At 44.9% G+C, this 20,122-nt stretch overlaps 1 protein-coding gene across 8 annotated transcripts in view; it reads right to left on the bottom strand.

Annotated features, from left to right (window-relative positions):
* Positions 1–20,122, bottom strand: part of SLC25A48 (solute carrier family 25 member 48) — a 317,472-nt gene that overhangs the window by 228,965 nt on the left and 68,385 nt on the right. For 6 of the 8 annotated variants that reach the window (XR_011304518.1, XR_011304520.1, XR_011304519.1 and 3 more), the window contains exons 3-4: positions 2,565–2,636; positions 2,174–2,194 (exon numbers count right to left, since the gene is read on the bottom strand). Coding sequence is in view for 5 of the 8 variants with exons in the window: in XM_069652593.1 (XP_069508694.1) it covers positions 2,174–2,194; positions 2,565–2,636 (93 nt within the window). In the remaining 3 variants the exon portion in view is untranslated. The remainder of the gene's footprint in view (positions 1–2,173; positions 2,195–2,564; positions 2,637–20,122) is intronic. The other 2 variants (XM_069652597.1, XM_069652596.1) reach the window with 1 other exon arrangement.

Below are 20,122 nucleotides of genomic sequence, written 5' to 3'. Positions count from 1 at the left end.
TTATACTCAAACCAAAATCAAACTGTCTACACTGTGGTACACACCTGAGCTTTCCAGGATTGCAGCCCAGAGGATCTCCTATTCCTTACATTCCTGTGCACCCAATGCGGACACATAATCACCAAAGCTAAGTTGACTTAGTGCACATCCTCCATTGAGACTGCCTCAAACAGGAGCAAAGCCTTATTCAAAGTAGCCAGACACTCCTTCAAGTCCAAATCTGTCCCCAAGGTGCTAGATTCACAAGAGAAATGTGACAGAATCAACACATTTTTCTTTAACAAAATGTTTAAGATCAGAGGGCTCACTGATGCATTAAAACAAGACTGAGCCCCTCTATCCAGCCCCCTGGCATTGCCCTCCTAGAGCAGCTTTACCCTCCTCTCCTGAACGCATCTCTCAGACACACTCACTTTCTGTAGACCCACCTCCTACACTGATGACTTCTTTCCTGCCTCCCTCATTAAACAACTCACTGGCACACTGCTCATCACACTCATCTGTATTGCGAATGTCTCCTCAGTGAAGGTGTATTCCCAGACACATTGAAGATAAGTCTCATATGACCCCTTTTCAAAAAGCCCTCACTTGACCCAGTGGATCTAGCCAGCTACAGACCTACCACAATCCTCCCATTCAACAAGAAGCTTATTGAGAAAAGAGTTGAAACCCAACTACTTCACAAACTTGACCAGATTGACTTGATCCATGATTACCAGCCTGATTCTTCCTCAAATAGAGCACTATGGTGGTTGATGCACAGAGCTAACAGATATAGGTGAGTCATGACTCATAGTCCCCTTAGACCACTTTCCTTTCAAACAGTTAACCTGCTGACACTACCCTCTCACCTCCCTGTCAGAATGGCTTTCTCTGGAACTGTTCTAAAATGGTTCCTTTTCTACCTATGTGGCAGTCACCAAGCTGTACGATTGGGCTCATTCATTTCCAACTGACTCTTAATTGCGTGTAGGGTCCCACACGGTGCTTTAATTTCCCCAATGATCTTCAATCTATACATGGAACCCTTCGGAACTCTCCTAAATTACTCAAGCATAGCCATACATCAGTATGCTCATGACACTCAGGTGTTCCTAAATGTCAGTGGCCCCCAGGACAGCACTCACCTCTGCAAATTCCAGGATACCAACCGAACATGTATGTCAAATACCTAACTTAAATTGAAGCACAACACGACCAAATTCATCCTCATCAGTCCCCCCACCAAACAACAACTTGTGCAATAATTGCTGGACGACACGAGCCTGGAGGTATTCTCCCCTCAGCTGACAACCTCAGAAAAAATACCTTGGCTTCATACCTTTTCTTTCAAAAGCACATGGTCAAAAAGATGCAAACCATGAGGCTAGAGATCGCAACACTCTGCAAAATCAAACCCTTCATCACCCTCTGCTCCCGGGCAGCGGTCCAATCCCTCATGATCTCAAACATCAAAAGGGAAAACACCCTCCTTACTGGGCATAAGCAGCACACTTGGTCTCTCTCTGGGCAGCCTACCACACCACAGCCTGCCTCATTGCAGGTGCTCAACAATATGACCATATCTCTCAAACGCTGTGCAAGTTTCACTGGCTACCTCTCCCCAACAGGATTATATTCAAAACTGCAGATATCATATACAAGTAGTCTCAAATGGAACACCAACATTCTTGGCAGCTAAACTCTGTACCTCACATAGCAAAAAACTGAAAATGTCTAGCCCATAAAAAGAAGGCTAGCAAGGAAAAGGCTAGCAAGTGGCCCTTCACCTGCCTCCGCCCACACCCCCTCCAACCATCTGGAACTCAATCCTGATGAAGTCAAAATGCCCTCACCACCCTCCAGTTCTGTAAAATGCAAAAAACAATGTAACTTTCAAAAATACATGCTGAACGAATACAAGTCCTGCTTTCCCTCTGAGCTACTGTATAAAATGTCAATCACAATGCCGGCACGCTCCTCTTGTAAATTGCAAGCAATCCGCTACTCTAGTGCTAGATCTGTGCTATAAGCAATACAAATAAAATAAAAACAGTCTATTGTTTGGAGCCATATTAAACTAACACAACAGCTATATTTTTACCAATAATGGAGCTCATCAAAGTGCTTGCTTGCATTTACAAAAGTCACATATTAGTTTTACTCAAAAAATGTGTACTACTTGCAGTTGTACCCGTGCTTCGCACAGTAAATCCTAAAAAAAAAAAAAAACACTAAGGTACATTCATATTTTATACTTTTTACATTTTCTACACAATAGAACCTACCCACATGCAACTTTTCAGGTTTATAGAATGTTGGGACTTATGCGGAACATTTTCCAACAGACACACACATACACAGGCATTGCAGACCACTTAATTAAAGCTTACAAAAATGTGAAACATTTATATATAAGAATGTTTACATTGTCTACACCACAGGACCGACACACATGTCAAATTTCAGGTTTGTAGCATGTTGGGAGGTATGCTGAACATTTCAAACACACACACACACACATCCACAAATGTCCCTTTTATATATATAAGAGATAGATACATTCAACAGCACAATATACTCACATGTTCATTCCGGTATATTGTAAGGATGCAGTTTAATGTGCTACCATATCCTTGTCCAGCTTGCAGACGGGTCTGTAAAATATGTTTGTGTGTCATTTAATTGTTCTTGCTCATATACTACTCATCATCTTCATCATCAAATGCATTGCACTGCAATGTCGTGTTCAGACCTAAACAAAACTGTATAATACATGACACACTTCAGTAGTGTGTCATTGCTTGTAAGGAATGTCCTTATTACAATATAGCAGTCACCTGACTACTGAATTGTAATAAGAAAACATAATTAAACAACTGTAATACCATATTACAGATGTCTGTGACATCACAATGCCTATTATTCAAAACACGCACAGAGCAGAATTCCAGTTGCCAATAGAGCTCCTCATTAAAGTTGTAATTCGATTGTCAGATTATGTTCTTCTATGACACATGACAGCAATTCATTGAGGACAATCTATCTGTGTTTTATCACTTATTTTAAACCATAAAACGGACAGTGAATGCATTGCATTAAACTGCGTAGAATATTTTTGGAGCACATTAAGTTCCATGCTAGTCTTCATTTTTTGTCCTTCAAACAGATTTTACATTAGATATATGAATCTACAACTGCAAAATCTCTTGCATTAGAATAAGGAGGAGAACAGACATTAGAGGGATAGCAGAAAGGCCATGCATTAAAAGGAACACAATACCCCCTATTGTATCTGAAAAAGATTTTGCAGGTCACTTTGGAGTTCAGTGTCATTATAATGGAACGTGGCCTGGCGCTGAAACTCCACAGTGGCTTGCAAAAGCTGTATAGATTATGGTAATTGCTACTTTCTCCCCTATATTTTTGATAAAGAAAGTCACAAGCTATTACAATACACTAAAGGAAAAAGAAGCAACTTGTGCACCCACCAAGTATAGTTAATGTATGTTTTATCTTCTTGATAAACAACTAATGTTCCCGTTGCATATTTGCTAAGAATCGTATACCAGAAGTCATGACAAATTAATCTTTAGTTCTTCAGTTAAACGCCTGCATGCACACCAGACATCCAGAATCCAATGTGCAACTCCAGATTCGCCCATTGGGCTCATGATCAGTTTTTGAGGCCAAGGTTCATCACGTTACAGGACACGAAAGCAAACACACACTTGACTCGCAAACCCCTTACCAAGTTTAAGATACTATCTATGTATATCTGCCTATCTTTTCACATTGCACACTTATGTGAATATTTTTTAAAATAGGCAGCATTGATCATCGATATAGTACACACAACACCAAGTAGACTTGGAGCTTAAATACTATGGGCCTCATCACAAGTTAGGCGGTAATCTGTCCAAATTTCCGCGGATCAGAAATAGCGTTGATGCCTGGTCATGTGGCAGTATTAGCACCGCATCACAACCAGGCGTGAACACGACCGGTGGAAACTGTGCCAAAATAAGGGTTACTGCTGAAAAACCAGCAAATAATGGTGCTACCGCCTTTGATCCTGGCGCTATTACTGCTGGCAGAAATTGCATCATCGCCGGAACGGGAAGCATTGCAGCAGTCCTTTTAAAAAACACAATTTCCCAGGTGAGGATCAGAGGCAAGGTGGAGAACATCGTCTCTGCAAACCAAAATTTTGTGAGGGGGAGCTGGTGGTCCTCACGGATAAGGACATTGCCCAATGTGACAAACTATATGGCAGTCGACAACAGAAGAACACTGGCCAGTTCAGGACAGCCATCTGGCATGCTATCAGCCAGAAGGTGACAGCAGTGGCAAGTGTACCCCGGGATGGAGAGGACTGCTGCAAGCGGTAGAACAACCTGAGGCTCACGGTGTGGCTACTGATCTCCCAACACCACTAGGATTCCCTGGCGACTGGATGAGGCACTGTGGAGCCACATTTCCTCACCGCCTGGGAGGAAAAGTGTAGCACTGTGCTGGACAGGGAAGGAATTGAGGGAGTCAGCATGGCAGAGGCGGGTGCGAGCAGCCAGGAAGCAGGAGGTGAGTCAACCCCCATCAAAAGTGCATTCTCAAATGAAAGCCCAGCAAAAGATGCCCCGGTGGACAGGGAAACATGTCTGTAGACACAGAAGCTGGGCATGCCAGCAGGGCGGAGTGACGTGGTGGCACATCAGCCACCCTCCACAGCAGCCATGGGGCAGGATGCCAAGGAAAGCCCTGAGCGCCACAGCATCATGAAGGTGTGGCAAGTGACCTTACCAAATGTGCGTAGGGTTCGCTAGCTGACCCAGTTGTATGGTGTTCCTCCACCCTGTCCAGTCTCTCTTGGAGATAGGAAGGTGGCTTGTTGTTTCAATGATGAACATGTCTCCCCATTGTAGGACCTTGATGTATTTTTCCTCGTTGGCCTGTGCACAATGTTCACTGTGCTGCAACAAATTCCACAGAGAATGAAGAGGGCAAATGGGTGTGAGAAATTGAAAAATAAAATACATAGATATTTTAAGGAAGGGAATCAGAAAGGACATTTCTCTTTCAGATGGGCTTTTGATCATTGATTAAAAAAATGTGTTCACGCCTCTGTGACTTCATATATCACCAAATTTCCTTCACATTTCTTTCTTGCAGCAGACTTTCTTAGGGCTTCCTACTCCTTATTTTCTATTTGACAATTCTTATTTGGACAATGGAAATAGTCAAGCATGTGCAGTAATACGTGGACTACAGGCCCCTATCCGGTCATGGTAAAATGGGCAACTACGAAGGCTCACGTGCAGCAGAACAAACTATTACAAGTTGGCGAGGATGTAACTGCCTCTCATAAGTGACCAGAACTCACCATGCACATGGAGACCAGAAGTCAACATATTGCGTTATAAGATGAAGTTGATATAGAGCATGGACTTACAGGGCATCAATGGATTCATTGTTTTTGGTGGAGGTGGGATAAGAGGGCCAGAGGGCCTAGCAGAAGATGTTCAGGTAGTGCCATGGTCAGGTGATGAGTTCACTATAAAGTACAGGGTCTGCAGTTCGCGTCAGGTAAATCAGGTGGGTCCCGTTAGGTTTAGGATGCTGCCTTTCTTTGACTTGTAAGCCAGTGAATAAAGGTGCCTCAGTTTAACATCACCTGAAATCGATGCATGAGTCTGGTGTCTCTGAAATGGTGGGGATAGAGGGGATGATAGATAGAAGGCAGATGATCTAAGAGTGTCTTCACTGTATTCCAACATAGTCCGGGCTTGGGTTCTGTCATGATCAGGAAACTGTTATAGGGATCAGGTCTCCCTCAAGCTTGGAATAAAGGCCAAGGCTGGTAAATGGCCCACCATATTGCCCACAACAATTCCTTGGCCAAAATGACACATTCCTGGACTAATTATTTTTCTATGACACAATTTTCCTCAGTTTGCCTTGTGGAGTTACGATGGGACAAGTGGTGGCAAGACCCCAATTTTAGAGCCCATAGGACTCTGTCAGTATTTTTGGCAGATTCATCACTGGTGGAATTAGTGCAGTTATTCTGCCGGCAGTAAATCTCCCAAAATTATAATTTGGAAGTACAGGAAAAGTGGCAGCAACAGAATTACAGGCTCTTTTTCCTGTACTGGCAACCTTGTAATGAGGCCCATACTCTCAATGGACTGGGCTTGATATCACCCTTGGTTTGAGAGATATTCTACTAGCAGACCTCTCCAAACCAACTTTCTATAGGGGAAATGTGGGGTGTTAAATTGAATGTGGACATAGCACAGAGTGAGCTGGACTCTGGTGGGTGGCTCATTTACCTGCACCACACTTCTCAAGACAACTACCCACTATTGCCAGCTACAAGTCAAGGCAGAAGAAGGCAGCACATGCTGCTCCTGACACACAGTACAGTTCTGAAGATGCATTTATGAGGATCGATATTTTGAGCACTGCACTTCATTCTGTCTCATCTCAGACAACATCACAGCCTTTAAAACCAGTAAGTTAACACTGGGAAATAATGCATTAGAATGTTTCCATCTCAAATGGCTTCCGAGGCTCTTTGTGGCCTTCACCTGCTCAGTTGCACCAATCTTGTGGCCCTCCTCTATCAAGATTGAAAGATAAATATGAAGAGTAAAAACAATTTATGGTGGAGTATAAAAGTGCACAACCCATGAGCCCAGATAACAAACTAAAAGTATGAACAGTCACCATATCGCACAAAACAGACATTATTGTTACAGCAACTGTCTCATAGAAAGTGCATTTATTAAGCTGCATGTCAGGTCAGGTGCAGGCATGTTATTATTAAGCAGCTATTGCAGTTGTTAACAATATAAAGTTACTGGTGCTAATCGGCTGAAAAAGTAGAGTACACATGTTCTCTTGCCATGGATCTGGCCTCTGATCCACAGTCAGCTGCTGCATAGTTTGGCAACATTGGAACCGCAGAGTAACATGTGCATTCCTGACAACAGCCTGCTGGAATCGAAATTAATTCATACATGCCATAGGCTTTAAAAGCATACATCCAAAAATGCAATAATATATAAATGTGTTTCTCCAAGGCCTGGTGACAGCTTGGTTTAACAAAAATGTAAAGCTATATCCTTTTTGATATAGCGGTCTAAGACATAAATACAATTTTACATTGCTACTGGTTTTCTGTGACGCCTACGGTTCCCCTTTCTATAGGGGAAATGTGGGGTGTTAAATTGAATGTGGACATAGCACAGAGTGAGCTGGACTCTGGTGGGTGGCTCATTTACCTGCACCACACTTCTCAAGACAACTACCCACTATTGCCAGCTACAAGTCAAGGCAGAAGAAGGCAGCACATGCTGCTCCTGACACACAGTACAGTTCTGAAGATGCATTTATGAGGATCGATATTTTGAGCACTGCACTTCATTCTGTCTCATCTCAGACAACATCACAGCCTTTAAAACCAGTAAGTTAACACTGGGAAATAATGCATTAGAATGTTTCCATCTCAAATGGCTTCCGAGGCTCTTTGTGGCCTTCACCTGCTCAGTTGCACCAATCTTGTGGCCCTCCTCTATCAAGATTGAAAGATAAATATGAAGAGTAAAAACAATTTATGGTGGAGTATAAAAGTGCACAACCCATGAGCCCAGATAACAAACTAAAAGTATGAACAGTCACCATATCGCACAAAACAGACATTATTGTTACAGCAACTGTCTCATAGAAAGTGCATTTATTAAGCTGCATGTCAGGTCAGGTGCAGGCATGTTATTATTAAGCAGCTATTGCAGTTGTTAACAATATAAAGTTACTGGTGCTAATCGGCTGAAAAAGTAGAGTACACATGTTCTCTTGCCATGGATCTGGCCTCTGATCCACAGTCAGCTGCTGCATAGTTTGGCAACATTGGAACCGCAGAGTAACATGTGCATTCCTGACAACAGCCTGCTGGAATCCAAATTAATTCATACATGCCATAGGCTTTAAAAGCATACATCCAAAAATGCAATAATATATAAATGTGTTTCTCCAAGGCCTGGTGACAGCTTGGTTTAACAAAAATGTAAAGCTATATCCTTTTTGATATAGCGGTCTAAGACATAAATACAATTTTACATTGCTACTGGTTTTCTGTGACGCCTACGGTTGGTAGTGCGTGTGTGTTTTACTATCTGGAGCTGGCAGTTTTACCCAAAAACATCAGTCCCAGCCCTGTATGACTTTTTTGTTCTCTCTCTGGGGAGTCCTGACCCCAATCCCCTGAGGACAGAACGTGCCTATAGCACGGCACAGACAAACAGATCCCTGCCACATAATATGGAAGGACTGAAGTATTTTTTATCTCAAGTACACAGAGGAAGGGAGAAATACAGGGAAACTCAGGAGAGGAGCTGGACCCAGGGGAAGGTCCCTGCAGTCTTTTAAATACCTAGGCAAAATTTCCTTCCAGCCCCTCTCCCCAATTCCTGCAAGCAAAGCACTCAGGGGGCTCACATCAAAGGCAAGATACATTATAGTAGTTAGGCCTAGCTTCTTACAAAGGCTTAGAACAAACTAATATGCTGTGGCAAAACTACTAGACAAGGGAGTGCAATCTCATTACCCAAATCATCTTTGGAATTAAGAAGATGGATGTTACAGGATTCTTACTGAGATATTAGTGTGCAGTGTGCACAAAGTCCCCTAACATTGGGGTGAATGTGAGGATGTCCAATAAAGGAACATGACTGTCCCCCACAAACTTCAGGTGAACATTTGACTTAATCTGTGCTGGAAATCATGCCTGCTGCTGAAACTATGATACCAGGGATTAGCGACTTTAGGAGGCACTCCCACAAGTGGTCTCTGGCAGCAATCCTGGCTTGTAAGAGCAAAGGATAAAATTGACTTTCCTCTGAGTCCCACAACAATCCAGGATCAAAAGGAGAAGCTTTGGGTCCTGCTTCCAGCTTCAAATGTGTTTGAGCAAACTTGATCGCTGTTCAGTTATTTTTGAGCCACTACAAGACCCATTGGGCCCACATTTAACATTCCACAGCTGGTTCATTCTGCTTCAAGCACTTGACTTGACCTTGCCTGCCTGCCTTTCCTCCACTGCCTTTGATATGACTGTTGCTATTGAACCGCATTGTGGAGTTGGACCCAGCCGAACTGGCTTATCACTAAATTTGAATAAATGTGTTGAGGTACTCTCGAGCCATCAAACTGCCAGCTTTATACAAATCACCTATTTCCAAGCTTTCTTCCAGTCTTGAACCGATTGTCACTTGTTGAAGTGCACAGTGTTAGCCTCCCAACAAATCGACTCAACTGTCCCAACACTGAATCAATCCTGAAGAAAGTACAGAAAAGTCTGGCTCGACACTATCTAGTTCCGTGAAGATTTAAAGCTGTACCATAGGGTGCACCATAGATAGTCTGTCCCCTTTGCCTAATTTTAAGGGCACTAGTGACAATTAAGACAGTACTCATTACCCCCATTCCATAAATGTTTGTAAAGATGCATTTGAACTTGAACTTTGCTACTAAGGCTATTGCCTACATGTGCCTGTCTTCATAGGCAGGGTGACCCTTTCACACAATTATCTGAGATCCTGTGTATTTATTTACAGGGGTGGATTTCTGGTGTTTTTAATAGTGTGTTTGTATTTTTCTTTAATTAAAGACTCCTTTATTGTATAGATCCTTCACTGGACATTCCTTTTATTTTGATAGCAATGTACTGTTGTTTGGATGCTTTCTTGCTGGCTCAGACCCCTCTTGGATAGTGTAGCATGCCCCCAGCCCACGCCACCTGAAGGAGGTGTACTACTCATGCTGTGCATGTTCACCTTTATGGTTGGGATAATTGCTGGTTTAGTAGTAGTGCAGAGCTGACTAGGAGTTTAGAAGCCACTACTCGTCCCTGCACTCATGAAGAGCAGTAGTCATTTTATCACAGAACTGGTTGATTAGAAAAGGGAAACCAGTAACATAAACATCATGCATATGTGCATCAGACATGTACTTGAGCAACCAGAGCATGCATTTGAAGTTACGGAATTCTACCCCTGGTGATTGGATTGGAAGCCCATGGCCTCAACATCCAAAGTAAGCATTGCTTTCCAAGCCCTTACTGACTTGACACTTACCAATGAGTTACATCCAGGCAATGATGGAGTAATTGACTTTGTCACAGGGGTCTACAGCACAGTCTACCTGTACAGTCTCCCTGACCGTGTTTACATGTTGGTGGTTTCCCGGCACATTCCTGTGTGAATATTTTCATGCTGCATATATTGAATGAAGGATGTGGGGATTAGAAGCAATTTGTAGGCATATCTTGTATCTCTCAATAAGATAACTAATGGAAGGGAAGCAAAAAATAATACAGCTCATGTCAGAACACTCTGAGGAGTGAAGCAGCGGAGTAGCACCAAACATTGCACAATTAAAGGGATTTTAAGTTAAATAAAGTTACACGCATTGACACTGTGATGAATCATTTTCCGGGGCACCAGTGGTCCGAGGATGAATATCGGTTTCTAACCATCAATCAACCCTACACCTCTAATACCCCAGAAGAGATCCGAAAAGATTGTAATACAAGTGAATTATAAGTCCTCCTTTTCCAATTTTGGTAAAGTGGACGGAACAGCAGGCTTATCTCCGCAATGTTGTGGATCATTGGTTAGTTGCAACACAGCGAAAATACAATTATTACCCAATGATAAAAGGGACTGTCCAGTCAATATTGTATAAAAATATCTACTTTATTATGACTACAACAGACAGTTCTGTCACACAGCAAATATGACCACCCTGTAAAGGAACACAGAGGACAGACAGTTTCACAAAGGAAAAGGGATGCACTCTGGAAACTAACAGGAGGCTGGTTGGTAAAGAAATAAGTCTTACAGTTCAAGGTTATTTGGTTCCAGCACCGAGGGGGAAAAGTGTTGTAACTGTAACTAGGGGCCTTCGGAGAAGGACCAGGGGGGCAGAAACACAATGTACCTGGTGCTGAAGAAGTCCTTGGTGCTTGACAGCGTTAAGGCGGTTCTAGGGTGCTTCGCAGCCCTTGAGACAGAGTTAGTGGCAGGAGACAGCTGTGGGTACTAGGTGGCAGGCAGTTTGGCAACTGAGGCTGGACAGACGTCTGCAGGCTGTCCGGCGTGGTGGCTCGGGGCCAAGAATCGTTGTCTCTGTGCTTGTTGGCAGGTCTGGAATGTTGGTCGAGTTGTCTCGGATGCAGCGTGACAAAAGTCAGGAGTGCAGCCGGATGCGATTCGAGGACTCGACTGTCTCGAAAATGTGCTCAAAAGAAGGATGCTGTGTGATGCTTGTGTGGCACTCCTCCTAGCTTCTTTGCAGGGCTTGTGTCCTTTCAAGGCGGATGGCCCAAAGCTCAGGAGAGTGATTGCAGGCAACACCTTGTACTTAGTTCAGATACTTTGGAGCACTTTCCACCTAGGAAGCTTGCTGGCAGAACCTAGCAGGGCACGTATTGTGCTGGCTGAGTACAGTTTTTGGAGTTGCTGTACGCGTCCGCTGATTCAGGTATCTCCCTCTGTTCCCTGGTAGATGTTTAGGGGAGGGATCTTGGTTCCCTCTTGGAACTCCTGGCCTTTCTTCACTGGCATAAGATATAAGGTTGACTGTACCTTCAGCTCAGGTCCAAATGAGTCCTTCTTCTTATTCCTTTCAAGGTCTTCAGATGATCTGCTAACTGAGGGGTTGAGCCCACCTTTAAAGCCAAATGGGCCCCAGTGATTGGCGCAGGATTAGTGAACCAATCTTTGGTCCCCAACAACAATCTTCGGTTAGGCATGAGGCAAGGATCAGATTTCTCTGCAACATGAAAGACAAAGGGGTGACAACATATGCTTAAGTCCCACCCATCTCCCTGTATGTTGTAAGTGTCTCTTTGGTTAACTGAGCCATTTGTGACTCTGCATTAAAGTGCAGGGTTCCCTTTAAGTTTGTGCTGGGGGCTGACTTCCTGTCTCCCCCAAACCGCATACTTCACCCCTCTGAAAGGGCTCAGCTCTGCAGGGGTTTGCCAATGGTAAATAGTGGACCCACCCACACATGCATTTCACTGCCTTTCATACAGAGGGGTGGGAGCTAGCTTCAAGTTGACACATTGCATAGCAAAGGGGTGTTAGCCCCGTCTTTCCTGTTGTCTATTCCAGCCAACAAGCCCCTTCATTGCCACCAGCCAGAGGACAAAGTAAAGCAGATCCATGGGGCCTTTGATACTTAAATAAGGCTGCCCATGCTGGAGGAAGATGTGCCTTCCCCCTCCTTGAAATGCTTTGATGTACCCAAGGCTGTCACATTCCAGCTGGATATGACAGGGGAAGACGGCGCCTGTAGGCTGTGTTTTCCCGGAGTACATGTGACAATGCGTTTTGTGCGGTAAGCAGGTGGGCTGTGTGTGGAATGGTCTCACACAGTCCTCGGCGTTTGGTCTCCCATCATTCCTTTTAATTATTAAAAAACCAAAAAGCCCTTGCGAGCAAACTCTCCGTACACGGGTGGTTGAATTACACACACACACACACACACGCACACACACACACACACACACCCTCCCACACAGTCTTCCTTACTACATAAACACATGTGTCATTTATCCTTGATGCACCTACCCAGCGTGCATGCATTTCCTTACTGTTAAACGCACAGTTATGCGTTAATCCTGTGCGGTTATACTATGTTATGCTGTGATGCTTTAATATGCATAGTTGTTTATTTGTTACATTTAATTACGGCCATGGTATTAAACTATAGCAAGTTGCTAGGCCTCGCTATGCTGCACTATGTGTGTATACTATACAATAACACATTGTGCTACGCCTGTTTCGGTAAGCTTCGGTATGCTATGCTTCTTTACTATGTCATGATTTGTTATGCTGTGTCATGCTGTGTCATGCTGTGGTATGCAATAGCTGCTCACGTTAAGTTTTCTTAGGCTACATACACCATACCATGTGATGTGGGTCATGCTGTTAGTTCTGTACATATGTGCAGTGTTTGTAGGAACAAACTTCAATCATGTTCCAACGACCCAGAGCTGCAGTTGTAAGCACCCAGCGTCAATTGAATAGTCAAGTGTAATATCATCTGACCTTGTACCCGAGCCCCCTGCAAGTGTCACATAACATAACACGAAGAAAACAAATACAACAATGCCTTTTTTGTTATAGATCACTGTAAATGACAGGTGATGTGATTGTAAACTAAATGAATGTCAATTGATCGACTTGCCACAGATGAAAGAGTGAGTTGAACTGGTTCAAGCATGTGAGGCACAGGGCACTCTGAGAGCGTTGCATCGAAACTGGAACCCAGTGAGTTTCCTCGGAGAATGGAGAAATGCCAGGATGTATATCCAAGGAAATGTTCTACTACCAATCAATGTCTCCAAAGAGCAGGGATGTCTTAAGCTCATTCAAGAAGTGCAAGAGTTCATATTCGAAATGTTCAACTGCAAATTGTGACTCTATTTCTCAAACACAAATTCCACTAAATGTCCCCAGATGTTGAAAGGAAAACGAGGAGTCAGAGCACATGCACATGTAGTACCCAAGCAGACATGTGCACACAGTTATTTATAGTGTGCAATCATGGGAAACATCTTGTTTAGATAATAGGAAGGGGCTGGGGGGGTTGTTCAAAAGCGGCTGACTAATACTCTTGGATGATGCAGTGGAAATATAATGCCCATTGCAGTGTATGGAACACCCCAACAGCTTTTGTGTTGTGTGTTTGTGGTGGTTGGGGGGGGGGGGGGTGAAGAGGAACCTGACTAGTCAGTGAAGTCAGTGAAGAACTGCTCACGACAAGGTATTTATGTTTTTCATGGTGGTAGAAGTCTCCAGAACCCCTTACTACATTTTCTAGGGGATCCCTGTTTTTTTTTTTGTTTGCGTTCAGTCTCTGAGTCACAACTATATACAGATGGCCCTGTACTTCTTGACTTGGCACTATGGGATCTCTAGAGATTATTTTCCGAAGCAAATACTTTGTTTGCACATTGCTGGTCCTTAAGTCTCCAAAAAAGAAAACAATCTGATCCAATTTTGGTGCATTTCCATGTTATAGGACCCACTTTCATAGAGTAATTGATCTCGTTATGAAACGTCCCCAGATTCTCCCACTGTGACGAAGGCAGTCTTCTGTCAATGTCAGAACTTTGTAGCCTTGAAAACTGTGCTTCTTGTTTCGAAGAAGTGATGTACATAATAGCACTGCACTGTAAGACGAAAACATGTGGCTGGCGCTAAAGGCTAATTTGCATACCCATGATCCTTTCCTCAGGTCACTGTAAACTGGAGGTCAACTTCCAGTGATACCTACTGGGTGGCACTGAAGCATGTGTGACTTGCCTCAACTGGCTTATTCCACTTTCACATTTCAAGTTGCAGCGTCCCCCAACCCCAAGTATTTTTAAACTGACCATACCTTTGCTAGAGTTTGCTTCCATGCTCCACTATACAAACCAGAAAACTGTCGAACTATTCTACATCCATGTTCCCCTATAACGGTGAAACTACTATGCTGTTTTCTGCAGGTTTTAGGAATGTCTGTCTTGGGGTGCAGAGTGTATCTATGAAATAGAGTTGCTCTGTAAGACAAAGGGCCTCATACCCCCTTACTGCCGTTGCAGTCCGGGTTCCCGGAATAGGAACTTACCGGTCTACTCCGACCTTTGCGGGACCGGTAAGTCCCCATTCCGGGAACCATTCCGAATGGGGAAGGAGCTTATAATGGGCCCGCAAGCACTGAAGTCCCTCAACGGGTCCTGTCCTTAATGCCTGGAAAAATCAGGCGTTAAGGTAAGGACCCGCTAAGGGACCTCGTAGTAGGGCGGTAGGGGATTACCGGCACCGGTCCCTTACCGGTGCCGGTAATCCCCTACCGCCTTCCGTGTAATGAGGCCCAAAGTCATTTTTCTGGAGCTACCGGCATGCACCTACGTTAAGGTTCATTTCCACAAAGCCTTGCTCAGGTGGCATTAACCACATGGTGAACCAGTGATGGCTACTGGGTGGTATTGTGGCATGTGTTGTTTGGCCAACATGGCTTATTCAACAGGTGTTTTCAAGGAACAATCAGTCAGCGCTGGACTTTCCTTCCCCCATCTTCTATATGGCACACATAGAAATCTTGTATCTAGGTGCTGTTCTATGTTGAGCTTTTGCAAGTATTTTATTTATACAGTATGCGACTCATTATTATGACAATCTATGTTTGACATTGATCTGCATTTATTTGAGCATTGATTTCTCCAGCTGACCGAATTGAATGTGTCACTCACTGACTGAATCTACCAAGACACGGGACTTGCACATGTCCCTCCAAGTGTAAATGCCCCCCACAGTACAGAGCTATTGTATGGACCTTCCGGGTCTGAATTATAAAAAGCACCTGTAATAATGACAGCTGACCTTTACACCAGGTTACTTTGTATGAACAACATGGCATTCATGGCTAACCTAACAGGAAAGTATAAGGAATTTGAATCTCCTTTCTCTAGTGCATTGTTCAACACACCCACTCTAATAATGACAGAAATGCATCACTGAAGGCCTCAAAGTCTTATTATCCTGAACCAACACACACTGGCATTATTGTCTCATGTGTTTTTGATGTACAACAGCTTTCCCCACAGTGACATTTTAGGGAAACACATCCCTGACGAAATAACCACTTATCTCTATCTCAAATCTCTACGACACAAACACTGAAACAGAATAAACAACCAGGGTCGGACTGGGACAAGAAATAGGCCCGGACACCCAAAAAAAAGTGGCCCACCCTGTGCCTCAAAAACGTGGCCCACCCCGTGCCTCAAAAAAAGTGGCCCACGCCGCGCCTCAAAAAAAGTGGCCCTTAAACCATCATCCGTGAATTGCCTACCCCGCTTCTCACTGCGCAAACACAGATGTTTCTACAGTATCAGTGCCATTAATGAAACACGACCTTTCACTCCTTGACGAAACAGGAAGTGGCATCAAAAGTAGACTAATATGGTTATGATTTCACTAATTGATATTCATTTCATACAACAATGGATCACCATATGTATCATTAATATCTGTGTGTTTAGATCCATATTGTCAAATTACTGTGAATGCAAGCAGACATCCAAGGCCAAATAATAATATGTTATTGTATAGCACTTATGCTTAAGCTCTTTTTTATAGAACAAATATGCATACAATATCACCCAACCTGTGTTGGTATTCATTTATCAACCTCAGAAGAATGAAAGGCTGAGATGGCCTTGCTGGGATTCAAACCTGCAACCCGCAGATCACACACACATCACAGCAGCTAGCGCTCAACCCACTGAGCTATGATATCGGCTATAGTAAAATGAGCAATTATTCTGTAATGGATACCATTTAACTGGTAACTGAGATTTAACAGCAGACCAGTTAAGTTCATCTGCAGGTCTGGTGCAAATGTGGCCGCATGTCAAGCCTACGTGCATCTCTTTTCAAGCTTCATAGTTTGGCAAAACAGGGAAAGCAGGCAGCACACTCACAGGACAATCCATACTCTCAGCACTAGTTACCTCATACATGCAATGAAAGTCTCTTGAAGTCCAGGTTTGACGATCTTTCTGGCCCTTCCCTGGCAGGGCCCAGGCTGTAAACAGGTACCTGAGAAAAAGAAGCCATGGTGTGCTTGAGCCAGATTAAATTGAACCTTATTAAAGTATGGCAGGTGTGTACCCTACCTGAAATGTCTGCCTTCTTCTGTGCCCTGTTCGTGAAAAGGTGCCAGGGGATGTCTGCCCATTTAGGTTACATATTCATATTCTTTTTAGCAGCAGATTAGTAGCGCCGCAAAGAAGCCCCTAGGAGCTGCTGCTTTGCAGCCAAACACCCTGCTAAGCTCTTAGCGGAGCCCTGTCACAAGTCCTTATGTACACAGTAGGCTGCTGCTCCTGTAAGTCTGCTAGGGCTGGGGCATAGTCATTCACTGACACCTCGACGCGGGCAGAAACTTTAAGAAGTCATCTGGGCTAAGTCGTCAAATGGCCACCATAGTTGCATTTTAAACCAACAGCCCGGTGAATGGTGGGACTTGTAGTTTAATTGTTCCCATAAGTACAGAACTGCAAGTTTATACAAATGTACATTGGATTAGTCACAACTTAGTCATGTCTAAAATGTTATTCGGGTGACACACAGGGCATGTTGCCACCCTGATGTAAGGAAGAGCTAGCCACTGGGATAACATGGCGGGTTGGTAGCTCTGAAAGGCCGGCAGGGGTGGGGTGGAGTCAGCAATGTGTTGGGTGCAGCGTGTGCAGATTTCCCCTTCAGGTTGAGCAGCATTTACAAGTGTTCCACCAAGAGCTCGCTCTGCGTCACTTTTCAAAGTACTTATCTATAGGAAGCTGGTAATACCCAGCCACTGAAGTACTGCTAAGATGATTCTGCTGGTTAAAGCTCTCACAGGAGTGTGCTAGTGTTTAAAATGAGTTTCGTTGCTCTGGAGAATTGCAACATCTGCTCTGCCATTGTGTCATTTGGATGCCCTGGGGGTTGACAGTGATGTGAACAACACGTTTATATGTTTTAAAGAATCTTGAATGTTCCAAAAGATCCAGGTCCAACACCAAAGGAATTTGGCATGTCCCACACCCTCCCCCACCCCCGCCCACCCCTCTCCTTCAGATCCGCCAGAACCCCTGGAGACAATGTAAATTGAAACATGAAGGGTATACATTTGAAAAAAATACCTAACATCACATACAAGTTGGATTCTCCCATAGGCATATGTATATCATATAGATAGACAACCAAAGACAGACAGATAAATAGATAGAGGGTGAGGGAAAGAAATGCATGCTTTTTCACTAGATTAATAAATGAAGGCCAACCTCCTTCAAGGCTCCTGCCCCCCACCTCCGCACCCCCACTTCCCATCGTTCAGCCCGGGGAAGCCAGGAAGTGGAGATTTTGGAGCACTGTGTGAAAACTTGAACATAGTTGTGACAAGCCTCTTTTCGGGCCGACTTTCCCTTCTCAGTCTAATTCCACCGAGCAACATCCTCTGACTAGCGGCTTTAAGGTATTTTATGGCGGTGCTCGGCCACTCTCACCTGTTGCCTTCCTGGGTGAACTTGCTTTTTAACAGTGAATTATGGGCTCATGAAAAGTGCTGGGCGGAATCTCACGCGTGTGCAATAAAAATCATTTGCACAGTACACGCTTAAAAAGGAATTGTTTCTTGAAGAGTAAATAATCCTTCTCACTCCACTGTGCACGTTTCTCCACCCCGGCGGGAGAAAGACTGAGTTTGATCAAGAAGCCTACAAATTGAACGCAACATACATGCCAAAATGCCCCATGCACTGATGCCAGTCGGTAGAACCTAGTCCAGTCCCAGGTATAACTTTGCATTCTGGGATTTGTAGTCCCGAATTTCCACCCTGTAGTACAAGTCCCAGAATGCAAAATTAAAACCAGGACTGGCATCTAACTAGAATGGGGCATTTTTTTGCATGTATAAGAGATAAGAATGGCACAAACTCATTCCACTGAGTTATCTTACATCGTCCATGTATACATATTGCATGGTAGCTTAGAGTCTTACCTCAGCTCAGGGCCATCTCTCTCCGTCTCCGCTGCTAGGTAGCTGTGGCGTGCGCCTGTGGCTGTGTGGGAGGGTACTACTAGGTGGCTGTTGCCTGGGCTGTGGGGGGCCGCCCGGGCCGGCTGGCTAGGCTGGCTGGCTGGCTGGCTGCCTGTGTGCCCTGGGCCCCAGGCCTCAGCTTGCTGCTACTGCTGGAGTGGCTGCTACTGTGGTCCTTCTCCTCCTGACTCCTGGACACTACAGTATGGTGTTCTCCGACACCCCCACGGCCCTCGTCCTCCTGGTGTCACTGTTAGTCTGTGAGCTCCTCTCTTTGCAGCCCCAGTCCAGTCCGACCTGTTTGTCTGAATAGTAAGTACTGTAGACCGGGTCAGAGGCCCAGGGAAAATATAGTCAGTCACGTGAGGCTGGTGGCGGCACAGAGTCTCGTTGGCTGCTGCCTGCAGCCGCATTTTCATTGGCCCAATGGTCCGCCGGTTTTTCTGGCGGCCCCCAGGCAGGCACAAGTTGCTTTTCAACTTTGCAAAAGTGCAACAAATTAGCTGCTTTCTGCAAAGTCAAAAGCACCTTAATGTGTGCACCGCTGGGCCCAGCCAGGCCCCGCCCCGCCCAGCCCTGCCCTGCAGTCAGCCTCCAGGCTCCAGCAGCCTGCCTAGTGCTGGCCCGGCTGTTAGTTCATTTTGCAAATTGCACACTGTCTCTCTGAGACTCTCACTCACTTGAGTGAGCAGGCTCGAGCAGCGCAGAGCGGCCCCAGCCCCCAGCCCCCTGGAGTGGCGGCACCTTCCTCCCCCGCCCCTCTAATTTCCATGCATGCTGCCTGATGCATGCATCAGAATTTATGATGCATACATCACATCATGCATGCAAAATTCCAATCATCAAAGCAAGGTAACAGTTACCTTGCTTTGATGATTTGTATGCTGCCCCTATGCCCCAGCTCAGCCGCCCCCTCCCCCAGCCAGAGTGCGGCAGTTGATCTGCGGACGACGTCCTGTTGGCTTGGCCCGCCCCAGGCAAGGGGAATGGGATGGGAATGGGATCAATTTAATGCTGCAGCCCGCGCGATCCGGGCCGCAGCCAGGCACACACTGACTCTGACTGCACACTGCGGCCCCAGAGGCTGCGGGCGGCTGCACTGCAGACAGTTGTGTGACACCTATATCAATAAAACAATTTAATTAAAACAAATATTCAAAAGAATACCAGCCCCAGGCATGGCCAAAAACCGGCCCCCTGGCCTCCACACATGATTTCCTATCGGCCAGGGGCCGATTGGCCGATGGGGCCAGTCCGACCCTGTAAACAACACCAACACTTCCTGGGGTAGTACTGTTTTCTAGACAATGAGCTGTCCAGCTATAATCCCATGACTTACACAACCCTGTGCAGTGCCATTCCCGTATTCAAAACACGACCACAGAGAACGGTGAAGTAATATCATTATGACTCACACAAGCTGTGAGGTTACCCTCATAAGACATATTTGGGCACTGTATAATTTGATGCCAACACCACACATGAAGACCTGTCCATGCAA

Source organism: Ambystoma mexicanum, chromosome 3p, assembly GCF_040938575.1.
Source record: "Ambystoma mexicanum isolate Mex_15411 chromosome 3p, UKY_AmexF1_1, whole genome shotgun sequence".
NCBI classification, from domain to species: domain Eukaryota; kingdom Metazoa; phylum Chordata; class Amphibia; order Caudata; family Ambystomatidae; genus Ambystoma; species Ambystoma mexicanum.
This window is presented reverse-complemented; position numbering and strand designations above follow the sequence as displayed.